This window comes from Pristiophorus japonicus, chromosome 17 (genome assembly GCF_044704955.1).
Source record: "Pristiophorus japonicus isolate sPriJap1 chromosome 17, sPriJap1.hap1, whole genome shotgun sequence".
Taxonomy (NCBI): domain Eukaryota; kingdom Metazoa; phylum Chordata; class Chondrichthyes; family Pristiophoridae; genus Pristiophorus; species Pristiophorus japonicus.
In genome coordinates, this window is record NC_091993.1 from 13568642 (window position 1) to 13581884 (window position 13243).

At 43.9% G+C, this 13243-nt stretch overlaps 1 protein-coding gene across 4 annotated transcripts in view; it reads right to left on the bottom strand.

Annotated features, from left to right (window-relative positions):
* Nucleotides 1-13243, bottom strand: part of atp8b4 (ATPase phospholipid transporting 8B4) — a 279883-nt gene that overhangs the window by 182832 nt on the left and 83808 nt on the right. For 3 of the 4 annotated variants that reach the window (XM_070858401.1, XM_070858399.1, XM_070858400.1), the window contains exon 3: nt 4012-4077. In XM_070858401.1, the coding sequence (XP_070714502.1) occupies nt 4012-4039 (28 nt within the window). In that variant the 5' untranslated portion in view covers nt 4040-4077. Of the gene's footprint in view, nt 1-4011; nt 4078-5803; nt 5946-13243 lie in introns of all 4 variants that reach the window. The other variant, XM_070858402.1, reaches the window with a different exon arrangement.

The window sequence follows — 13243 nt, forward strand, 5'->3', positions numbered from 1 at the left end:
TGAGGTGTATAAAATTATGAGGGACCGAGATAGAGTGGATAGGAAGGACCTATTTCCCTTAGCAGAGGGTTCAATAACCAGGTGGCATAGATTTAAAGTAGTTGGTAGAAGGATTAGAGGGGAGATGAGGAAACATTTCTTTCCCCAGAGGGTTGTGGGGATCTGGAACTCACTGCCTGAAAGGGTGGTAGAGGCAGAAACCCTCACCACATTTAAAAAGTACTTGAATGTGCACTTATAAAGCTGTGACCAACAGGGCTAGGGCCCTAGTGCTGGAAGGTGGGATTGAGATTGGGCTGGGTAGCTCTTTTTCGATCGGCATGGATACGATGGGCTGAATGGCTTCCTTCTATGATTAATTTTTCAATGATTCTATGATTGAAGCAAAAGAGGGAAGAGAAAGGAAGAATCCGGTTACAAAAATAATGGGCAAAGAAAAAAAAAAATTCACAATCCCCAACTAAAAAAAAAAGATTCAGAAATCATTCTAAGAACAGACAGATAGGTCAGCATCATGAGGATCATTGTAATTGGAAAGATCCACCAGTGAAAACATATTCTTAAGCAGTGTTTCATTTTCAGAATGTCACTGCTTGGCTAACAGTAGTCTACTTATATCAGCAACTGGAGATCAGAAACAAAAATAAGTTAATTTTTCAAATATAAACTCCACTCCTGAACATTTTTAATGGGTTAAGGCCTCTCAAAATACTGGAAAAGGAATTTCACAAATGCATTAAGCATCCAGCAGCCTCTAGCCTGAAAACAAGGAAATCATTTGAGCTACACGTACAGCAAGCAGCACTTATAATCAAGGACACATTTGCAATGTGCAGAATTATTATTTGAATATGGCTTTAAATTATTTAACAACATATACAAATTTTCAGAATGTGTTTTGAAATGAGGACACCTCATTACAAAGAGGAGCCACTGCAGTAATTATCATTAATTTAAAAAGTGCTGAACAGTTCTAATCGACACCTCGCAAGATAGTCTGACATACGTAAGTGCTGTTACTGGTCACAGCGGCTGGTCAGCAAGACTGCATAATGGGTAAAATCCATCGATCTCTAAAGAAGTGCATGTTGTACATTAAATAGGCAACTCGCTAAAAGAACGAAGACAGAAAATGGTAAATTATTTCAGACTGTATGACTAAGCTGTAAAAGACTTGGATTTACATCGCGCCTTTCACGACCATCGGACGTCTCAAAGAGCTTTACAGCCAATGAAGTACTTTTGTGGTGTAGTCACTGTGGTAATGTATCTGCGTATCAATGTCCTTAATGATCACTAGCAATGCATCAATGTATGTGGCTTTAATCTGCCCAAACTGGTGTTCTAAATCTCAGCTGCCTTGCTGCGGAGAGCCACAAGGTGCAAGCCAGACATTCCCATCCAACGGCTGGTAGCGATGGTGACCAAGAAACAGTCACCTGGCCTCCCTCTCTTGTGCTTTTGATTTGTGGTTCAGCAAAACCAGTGAACTAATTCCGTTCAGCAATATACAAATACTTAATGATTCCTATTACATTCCTGCATGCACAATTTATACTCGCAGTTAACCCATTCAATGGTGTAAAAATGTACCAATCTAGCATGAGTGCATTAAGGTTTCCAAGTAACCCAATCAGAATTCATACCCTAGAGAGTCTACCCAAAATGAAAAGTCCAAATGGAACTGGTTAACTGATGGCCATCTTGGCTGAGACAGCACTGATTGTATCTTACGTAGGATTACACAGGATATACGGCACAGAATCCAGCCCAACCAGTCCATGCTGGCGTTTATGCTCCAATCGAGCCTCCTCCCATCTTTCCTCATCTAAATCTATCAGCGTAACCCTCTATTCCCTTCTCCCCCATATGCTTGTCTAGCCTCCCCTTAAATGCATCTATACTATTCGCTTCAACCACTCCCTGTGGTAGCGAATTCCACATTCTCACCACTCTCTGGGTAAAGAAGTTTCTTCTGAATTCCCTATTGGATTTCTTGCTGACTATCTTATATTGATGGCCTCTGGTTATGCTCTTCCCCACAAGTGAAAACATTCTCTCTGTATCCACTCTATCAAAACCTTTCATAATTTTAAAGACCTGAATTAGGTCACATGTCCATTGCTCCAAGTAATCTGGATTGAGGCAACTGAGATTCATGAATGCTGTTAATAAGCACAAAAAAAAGAGCGAGCTCTATCTATAACCACATTTTGTGGTGAGTCTCCAAAAAAAACATGAAGTTGATGGAGGGGCACAAATCAGTGGGGAAACCACCATTGTAGGACTTCGCCCTGGAGTATTTCTTTATTGAAGTAGAGCATTTAGTATTCAAAAGTAAGAAGTAATGGAATGCAAAGTCCCTTCTACCCTCGATACCACAACCCACGTGAGCTTAAACCCTTCTCTCACATTCTGAATTCCCCACCCCCCCCACCCCATAAAATATAATTGCTGAGCTCGTGAGGCAGCATGCCACTACACGGGAAGTGGTTTTTGTCTTCACATATTTTTCTCCCCAACGTGACTGCTTCTCTCTTTCAGATCTGGTGCAAACATATATGCAACCGGGATAAAATATTAACTTACGGGTGTGTTGGCAGTGACGGGGAAAATCAATCAAGGGCATCAGCCGTTTGTCGGCATGTATTTTTTATGTTCGTACTCCTTCTTGATGAGACGATGTGCCCACCCTTACTAAGGATCGAACACAGCAATATTCCACCTGGCACCCAGTTCATAAATATCATTAATACAAAAGGCAAAACACTGCGGATGCTGGCAATCTGAACCATGAACCAAAAATGCTGGAGATATTCAGCAAGGCAGGCAGTTCTGACGAAAGGTCACAGACCTGAAACATTTTGTTCTTTCTCTCCACAGATGCTGCCAGACCCGATGAGTTTTTCTAGCATTTACTCTTTATATATCATAAATATCACGAAGGTCGTACTGCTATGGTTAGTTTAGAGCAAGACTGCTAACGCCTTGAACAATTTAAACACCTTTCCTTATCACTTTGAGCAATGGGATTAGAGTCGATAGTTGCCACTGGCGAGCAAGCAGAAGTGGCTTTCTTCAAAACTGATTTTCGTAAAAACTGGCTTCAATACCTCAAAAATGATCGTTAACAAAATGTTACATTAAAAACAGCAATTAAAAGGATCCGGCTTTAACTGTTAAAACTATTGAGGCAGAGGAACACCGCAAATGTGCAATTCACAGCATGGCAATTATTCACTATTTAAGCAGCAAAAGATTCTGGACATGAGCTTGGAACGGGCAGCTCCGCAGCACAGCAAGATCACCAGCTCTGGACACGTTTTCATCTTTTACATCAAGGTGTAAAATATCAATCGAGCGACATTTTAAGCCTTAAACAAGCACAACTCTACAATCCAACATACATTAATACTGCGACCAAGTAGCAATAGGCAGCATATTTGAATGGAAAAGCATTCTAACCTGCAGGCCTCACTCGAATCCTCAGAATACACATGGGTAAAACAACAAAAGCCCAGTTTTCAAAAGCAAGCGACTACTGCTGAATTCTACAACTACAAACAACAAATGAAAAGGTTGCTATGAAACCTCAGGGAGACTGTTCTCCTAGGTCACTTTACGGTTCGCTGAAGTGCAACGTCAAGGTAGCCAGGGCTACGTAATGTGTGGGGACCTGATGATGAGCTGGAAGGAGTTGCACACATCTCCAATTACGCCATGGAACAATTATCTTTATAGCAAAACGCATGATCCACTTTATCTCTCCCCGCCAGCAAGTGGTGGAGCTAAAAGCAGTCTGTCTACTCCATAATGGATCCTCAGTCACACTGTGCTCCGTCTCCCAGAGATAAGGGCCTCGGTGGGCTGTTACAGCTTCTATCACTCGCACACTGTTCTTGTACATACAATGCTGTTTACTAGAGTCAAATGCTTATCACAGCCATTGACAGAAACAGATCATCATGACCAGTGCATTATTTTTATTTCAATAGGAGGAGGTTTACTCACCTATTAATTTATCCCCACAGAGCTTCATAGCATCAGGTTACCTTTGATTTGGGCCCAGATGATGGCCTGGGGAGAAAAACAGCAAAATGGAGAGCGTCAGCAAGCCACAATGACATTACGTAAGACAATAACTTCGATAATACAGCTCATAAGTGGAGTCGAATTATAACCAACTGGATCATCAGCCTTATATCAACTTTCCAGAAGAAACATTTAAGAGTGCCTCACAGTAAAATAAAACTGGTCAAATTATTTAATCCAACACCTGTTTGATAACAGTACCAGACAACTGTATTTGAGTTCCCCAGCTTTTAGATGTGAATCCCAAGTTCTACATTTACAAGGTATGTATTTTAAAACCACTAGCCCCTGTATGCTGATAGACAACCATTTTAAACGGCATTTTGAAATTCCAACAAAAGGCTGACTTTTGCAAGTTACAGGCTGATTATTTTATTTCACTCAAACTCCCATACTTATGGCTGCCCATTGACAGTGATAGCGAAGTTATGTTGCATTGTAGCATTATTACAGTAATGTGAGCAGACAGTGTGGCATTACATCGCTGACATGCATCACCCTGTGCAAGCGTACTTAAATCTGAGAGCACAATAGCCCACCAACTGCCAACTATGGCTGAATTTCTTTACCGTGAACCTTTTTTATTAAACATTTTCTGCTTATTGACTGCGAAGAGGCAGAACATCTAGCCCATAATAATGAAATTTGAAGGACAGTCAGAAGATCTACTCAAGAGTTTCAAAATCTGGTTGTGTCCCCCTCTCTCTCTGCCCCCCCGCCATCTCTCTCTCTCACGCTCCGGCCAGTGAGAGGCACCACCTCCCCAACTGGTCTCCCAGCAGAAGAGGCCAGCCCGATCTGTACAACTTGGGCAACATTTGGCAAAACCGCTTCACTTGCATTGGTGAGATGCAGAAAGTACTTCACTTCAATGCAGGATGTGCCCCTAAATGATCAAGGCAAGAGAAGACGTTCAGGAAATACCCCGAGTGCTATTATTTGAAATTTGTGTCAATCTCACAATCTCCGCTTGCCCATTCATAATGGGATTAGCATTGGGGAGCATCAAATCAGCTCTCAATGAGCCAGGCCAAAGGTATCAGAAACCTGTTAAGCCATTTTCTTTTTGAGCCAACTTGAAAAGTTCAATAAAGAAAAGCGAGACAGATTTAAGCTTCAAAATGGCAAAAAGTCTCAAGGGAGGCAAATTGCAAAAACTACTCTACTGTACACTGCTGATATAAATTGCTAGACAACAGCTTTTGTGACCAGACCATGGCTCCGATTAACTGAAACCTTGTTTGGGTTAGTATAGTCCAGCAAAAATAGTTAGCACGCTCATGGTAAATTGCAATAAATGACTTAAGGATGCTCTCCATGACTTCAATCACCTCAGGTGATAAAGTACCACAGGAACATAGGATTGCTGAATAAAAAAAGACCGAGGTACATCTAGTTTGCCTTCTAGCATCATAGTAGTCGCATGATTAAAATGGGTTTGTTGACTATTCATAGCAATCAATCTCTGTCAGTTCATCTACAACAGACCCAAATATGATGAGGAAAACCCCAGTGGTGGAGAGCTTTCGGAACCATAGGACTAAAGCCACCTGTTCTTCCCAAGCATGCTACACTTATTTGTCATGTCTCAAATTACTCATAAACTGCATCACAAAATGTTATTTGAAACAGTAGTTTAATCACATAAAGTGGCCGACCATGTGACCAAACTACTGTTTCATCAGCACCACCACAAACATCAATTACTTACATTTATATAGTGACTTTGGTATTGAAAAACATCCAACGGCAGTTCACAAAGGCGTCATCAAAAAAATGGACATTGCGCCGAAGGTGCCGATATTAGCAGGGCAACCAAAAGCTTGAGCTCAGAGGTGGGTTTCAAGCAGGGTCTGAAAGGAGAAGATGGAGGTCAAAAGGCATTGGGGTTTAGGGAGGAAATTCCAGAGCACGGTGGCTGAAGACAAGATTGACAATTGTGCGGCAAAGGGTTTTGCACAGGATTGGAGTGTTCGGGGAGAGAGGCTTTGTAGGGCTGGAGGAGGTTACAGAGACAGAGCGGTGAGGCCAGGAAGGGATTTTTTAAAACTTGCGTTTATATAGTGTCTGACACGACCACCGGACGTCTCAAAGCGCTTTACAGGCAATGAAGTAAATTTGGGAATGTCGTCACTGTTGTAATGTGGGAAACGCGGCAGCCAATGTGCGCACAGCAAGCTCCCACAAACAGCAATGTGATAATGACCAGATAATCTGTTTTAGTGATGTTGATTGAGGAATAAATATTGGCCCCAGGACAGCTGGGATAACTCCCCTGGCCCTTCTTCGAAATAGTGCCATGGGATCTTTTACGTCCACCTGAGAGAGCAAGCGGGACCTCGGTTTAACGTCTCATCCGAAAGACGGCACCTCCGACAGTGCAGCACTCCCGCAGTATTGCACTGGGAGTGTCAGCCTAGATTTATGTGCTCAAGTCCCTGGAGTGGGACTTGAACCCACGACCTTCTGACTCAGAGGTGAGAATGCTACCCACTGAGCTACAAGCAGGAGAATTTGGAACAACTGAGTAAATGATATCAAAGCAAAATAAAAGATTAACTGCTAAACAGCACATTACTTTGAGGTGGAATTAGAACATAAGGGGACTCTTGCAGCAAGCTACCTCTGCAATTCCTTTGAGATGAAATAGCTACGTATTCTGTTTTCTTTTTATAATGTCCATAGTCTTTTGGCGAGGAGATGTGACACGCAGAATATGGAATCACAGACAGTAATCCACCAGAACACAAAACAAAATTTCCCATCTTATACTGTGTAATTCCTTTGCAAATAGTGCTGTCAATCACTGATGAAGATGAGCCCACGGATTAGTCATAAAATGTAAACCACACATTGAAGGTGAAACTGGTCTTCCTTCACCTTTAGCACAAAAGAGGCTCATCGTGAATCACCAGTCCGTTTTACACCGGGCCTGATCGATTGCAGTGTAAAATGGGCTGCTGATTCGCCAGGAACCTATTTTGCGTTACTTCATAGACCAATTTCACCCTCATTGTCTGGATTCCAAGAACCCAAGTATATATGTCAATTAACAGCCAACTCAAAGCACTTCTATCTTAACTAGATCCCTTCTCAATTTACAGTGCGCCTCCCGCCTATTTTGAAATTTAGTGAAGGAACAGCCTCCATCTTAAATGATGCAAACTCCAAAGCAGTAATTCCTGAGTCACATACTGTACTGTGCATTATTACACCACACACTGTATTGTGCATTATCGTACACCACATACGATTTTCAGACATCATCTCCATGCTTCTCACATTGCCATTCTCTTGTCTGTATAACCATTTCATAGGATACCTTGAAAATGGAGAATTTTGATTTCAAAATGATAATTGGTTTGATTATTGTAGTCTGTAATACACACCAACTCTGAATAAAATTTATTATTTTGATTTCTCTTAAATTATATAGCTTCAAAGCGCAAACAACCACACAATTTGCAGTATTTTGCAGCATAATTCGTCTGCAGCCAATACAGCAATGTGTCACTTACAGTGAAATGAAATGTCACGCTCTCATGAAGCAAGTGAATTTCTGGGGTACGTAATGGCTCAGCTCTTCCACCGTTAACATTGACCATAATGCAGGTTACCCCCTGCAAACACAACAGACATCTTTACAAAGACACAAGTGTTCTTTACCCAATAAAACATGGCGGAGAATCGTAAAAATAGATTTGAAAATCACTAGAAATAAATCCAAATTAAAACTTTGTGCAATTTGCAGTCAATTACCTTTCAGCCCACTTCAAGCTGAATAATGTTCCACTTTGACTGTTGATGATTGAGATAAATTTCCTCGGGCCAAGTCTAAATATACTTTTCTCTTAATATCACGATTTATGTGGTGACTGAAGGTGGTTTTATCTGACCCATTTCCAGTTATAGCTGCATGTATCATTGGAATACTACAAAAACATGCAAATTCTGTGACTGTTTGTTTCACTCAAGTCTACAGGAGCACCAGAACCTGCAGGGTAAGTACCGTCACATTGTGCTGCAACTGTGGCATTGCTCACCTATTTTGAACTTTTCTGGCAAAAAGGAAAAGAAAAAAGAATCAAGTTTCCCCCCTTATTAAAAGGGAAGCATGTTTATTGGCTCCAGTCTCATTTTTAATAATGGTGCGTTGCTTCTCTTTACATTCTTTATGAGGCATGAAAGCACTACAGAGACAAGAGTTCTGTTCTATTCAGATTTCAGAAATGGCCAAGATAAAACCTGAAGAGGAAGATAAAACCTGAAGAGGAGGATAAAACAATGACCATGACACCCCCGGTTCGAAGATAGCGGCATATTAATGACACAGTCGCCAGTTCATGGATATCCCCAGGATGCTTCCCTGATTTTAGCAACTATCTGCCCTTGGGGGATGATCTGGGGGCTGAGCCAGAGGTACCCCAGAAAATCCATCATGATGCAGGCCACCAACATGCTATTAAAGATTTGGATTTATGTAGCGCGTTTCACGATCACCGGACGTCTCAAAGCGCTTTACAGCCAATGAAGTACATTTGGAGTATAGTCACTGTTGTAATGTAGGAAACACGGCAGCTAATTTGTGCACAGCAAACTCCCACAAACAGCAATGTGAAAATGACCAGATCATCTGTTTTAGTGATGTTGCTTGAGGGATAAATATTGGCCAGGACACCGGGGATAACTCTCCTGCTCTTCTTCGAAATAGTGCCACAGGGTCTTGTACATCCACTTGAGAGAGCAGACGAGGCCTCGGTTTAACGTCTCATCCAAAAGATGGATTAGAACAGGAACATCTCCTGATGAGAGAATAGATAGTGTCTCCTTTTATTAAAGAGAGAGAGGTGGTGAGGGAATACATTGTACAAGAAATACTCCCGAGATTTCCTTCTCTTTGAACACTACTCATGAATGTGGATTGGTTTTAACTCTTCCGGTGGCACTGTCACGATAATGAATCAAAGGGTGAGCGAGGTGCATTACAGCACAGGCCGAGATGTTCCACCATCACAGCGTTCAGCAGTGACTGTAAACCTGGGTTTGTGGTGCCTCACCCATGTTTGTGTTGCTAGTGCTAAGCAGAATAAGACAACTCGTCAATGAATGCTTCAAGCGCTGGAAACACGTGACCACAAACGGCAATCAAGCAGTCGTGCGCAGGACCATTAACATACAGGCATAAACCTCTTCAAGTGCCACTGAAATACATTCTGGTGTTGGCCCTTTGAAGTCACGATTTCAGCCAACTCACACAGAAAATGGGGCCTTTATTATTAAAAAAATGTTATGCTGCCTAATAGACCACTTTTCGTAAATATTGCAAAAGAACGGAAAATTCCGACTGGTGGAAATTTTCACCCACTTTGGAGGGAAGCGAACTGCTTTAGAAACGTCTTAATATAGATCACAAGAAAATCTGATGCAGGAGCAAGCTTTCCGCACTGTGGCTCCTAACCCCAAGGAATTAAGTAGGACAAAAGCCTTCACAGTGAGCGGTTAATCTATCAGTATGGAGCAGAGGGATGTGTTTTACTTAAGTCACTATTACTGAAGCGGTTTCACAGATCCAGCCGTAATAGGGAAGTATTTTATTCTGAGATTCAAACAGGTGCTTGGACGCATACACTAGTTCCCTTTTTGGGTCAAACATCAGGGGAAATAAAATCAAAAACCAAAAAGGACAGTGAGAGAAGTCACTTGTTCACGCTTGTGCAGAAGTAGCATTGCACAGAAACAGGCCACTAGGCTCAACTAGGGGTATCCATCTCTGCAGAATGCAACCAGAGGTGGAATGCTACTGACTGACCCTGAACAAGGATTTACCAGTCAAGCTCTAATGTATAGGTGTTATTTAAGCACTCATCATCATAGGCAGTCTCTCGAACGAGGATGACTTGCTTCCACAAGAGTTCACAGATGTTTCAATGAAGGACCCGATGCTCCAGTCCTGAACTCCGATTGAGGGGGTGGAAGATGCCTGTGCGTGGATTTTTTTTTTTTAAACGTGTGGTGACCGTTGCACATCAGCCACCACACGGGCTCGACAGAGCTAGGTCTTCATCCAGTGGCAAGGGTTAACCAGGACGGCTGGAGACCTAATCTGCTGCATGGACCTAATGCGCGCACATAACGCAGTGTGGCGGAGGAGCGGCGAGAGATCGTGGCGGAGGAGCGGCGAGAGATCGTGGCGGAGGAGCGGCAAATGAGGGTACGGGGCCCAAAGCAGCCGAGGGCTCAGGGGCAGCACAGGCCAGCCCACACTGCGATTTAAGCACTAAGATACAGAACGATTTCCTACAAAGTCAGCAACTGGGTAACAATCAATGCCATTTTTAGGTTATAAACCACCACTGCCAGTAAACCTGGTGTCACATGCCACCAACTCATTCCCCATCAGAAATCTCGTTCTCGCCAACCCAAATGGCCTCCCAGCTGACGTGCAGTGGCAGTAGTGAGCAGCACCCAATGATGGCTGGAGTGGGAACTTGGGACAGAGCAGGTGGGGACATCCCAAGGAGGGGCAAAATCTGAAATTTGGAAGCACTGGATTGTGAGGACACTGATTGGTGCACATAAAAGTCAGGGGGCAGGGGGAAAAACAGAGTTCTGCTGCTCGTATCCCTCTTCCCCCAGCCCCCTCTGTACCAAACACCAGGTACACCTTCCCAGTGCTGACGGAGCCCGAAACCCCCATCCTAGAAGCTACCAGGAACCAGTAGCCCTCCCTATCTGCACTGCTAGAATCCTCCCCTTGCAGACAATCCACAATCCTTGCTTCACCCTCAGCTTGCACACACCCCACCTACTAGACCTGACAGACCCCATGATTCACCTCCTTAATACCCAGACCCCAGAATTCCACCCCACCCCTACTCAAGTAAGTCCGTCCTGAGGACTCCTACTTCACGCGTGCAAAGCTCCAATGTCACTCCCCCATGCTGCCACAGATTCTGATCGTGGCTCCTGTAGGTATTACTGCATTTTTGTGAGGTACAGTGTTGTGTTGCAATTGATATATCTCAAGGACAAATATGCATTTCTCAAGCATTAACTAAGAATTATCAATTAAATGAACTGAAGCTGTTAACTGAGGTACACTACGCATCTATTAAATCTTTCCAGCTATTTTTACAAGTGTTTATTTTTTTAAATAATAGATTGCAGCCACAGTTAACAAACACAGATTTGACTCTCGTTGTGCCCTGGAGACAATAGGCAAGTCAGATTTCCCATCTCCTTACATGTGTTCCCACAGCTCTTGCAGAACAAGTGACACTAAACTGTAAAACACAGAGCGAGAGAGAGCTCCAGATAACTATCATAGGCAGTCCCTCGGAATCGAGGAAGACTTGCTTCCACTCTTAAAATGAGTCCTTAGGTGGCTGAACAGTCCAGTACGAGAACTACAGTGCCTGTCACAGGTGGGACAGACAGTCGTTGAGGGAAAGGGTGGGTGGGACTGGTTTGCCGCACGCTCTTTCCGCTGCCTGCGCTTGGTTTCTGCATGCTCTCGGCAATGAGACTCGAGGTGCTCAGCGCCCTCCCGGATGCACTTCCTCCACTTAGGGCAGTCTTTGGTCAGGGACTCCCAGGTGTCGGTGGGGATGTTGCACTTTATCCGGGAGGCTTTGAGGGTGTCCGTGTAATGTTTCCTCTGCCCACCTTTGGCTCGTTTGCCGTGAAAGAGTTCCGAGTAGAGTGCTTGCTTTGGGAGTCTCGTGCCTGGCATGCGGACAATGTGGCCTGCCCAGCGGAGCCGATCAAGTGTGGTCAGTGCTTCAATGCTGGGGATGTTGGTCTGGTTGAGGACGCTAATGTTGGTGTGTCTGTCCTCCCAGGGGATTTGCAGGATCTTGCGGAGACATCGTTGGTGGTATTTCTCCAGCGACTCGAGGTGTCTACTGTACATGGTCCATGTCTCTGAGCCATACAGGAGGGCGGGTATTACTACAACCCTGTAGACCATGAGCTAGGTGGCAGATTTGAGGGCCCGGTCTTCGAACACTCTTTTCCTCACAGGCTGCACAGGCACACAAGGCGGTGTTGAATCTCGTCATCAATGTCTGCACTTGTTGATAAGAGGCTCCCGAGGTATGGGAAATGGTCCACGTTGTCCAGGGCCGCGCCGTGGGTCTTGATGACTGCGGCGCAGTGCTGTGCAGACAACAGCAGAGTGGACACAGCTGTATAGGTCGAAGTAGTTGGGAGTTTGGAAATGCCACTTGCTACTGGTAGTCAAAGTAGACCTTTCGAATTTTACTACAGGTGTGGAGTACGTAAACTTGAGGTCATCCAAAACTCGGCTGCCCGTGTCCTAACTCGCACCAAGTCACGATCACCCATCACCCCCTGTGCTCACTGACCTACATTGGCTTCCGGTTAAACAATGCCTCGATTTCAAAATTCTCATCCTTGTTTACAAATCACTCCATGGCCTCACCCCTCCCTATCTCTAATCTATTTCATCCTCACAACCCCACGAGATGTCTGCGCTCCTCAAATTCTGCCCTCTTGAGCAACCTTGATTATAACTGCTCAACCATCGGCGGCCGTGCCTTCAGCTGCCTGGGCCCTAAGCTCCGGAACTCCCTCCCTAAACCTCTCCGCCTCTCTTTCCTCCTTTAAGATGCTCCTTAAAACCTATCTCTTTAACCAAGCTTTGGGTCATCTGCCTTAATTTCTTCTTATGTGGCTCGGTGTCAAATTTGTGTGTTTTGTCTTATAACACTCCTGTGAAGCGCCTTGGGACATTTCGCTACGTTAAAGGCGCTATATAAATAAAAGTTGTTGTTGTGGTTGAGTAAACCATTAACATAGTCAAGACTGCAGTCGGTGCTATTGCACCGAACTGAACCAGAATATCCAGCTTCTTTAACGGTTGTAGCTGGAACAGTGAATCAATCCGTTGTGTGCCCTGATGACACAATGCAATCTTGTATGTTTGCCAGAATTTTCCACTCCAGGTACATGAGTAACAGATTCAGATGCAATACAGCTCTCCGGCAGGGCTGCAGCAACAATTTATCCCTTCACTGCAAAGTGCTGGCGACCACTTTCCCACTCTCCCTCCTGAAGATACTTGGAGGTTGAAAATCAGAATATTTAACAATACAGTGCTTGGGTCCATCTCTTTTGGGTGCTATTTTAA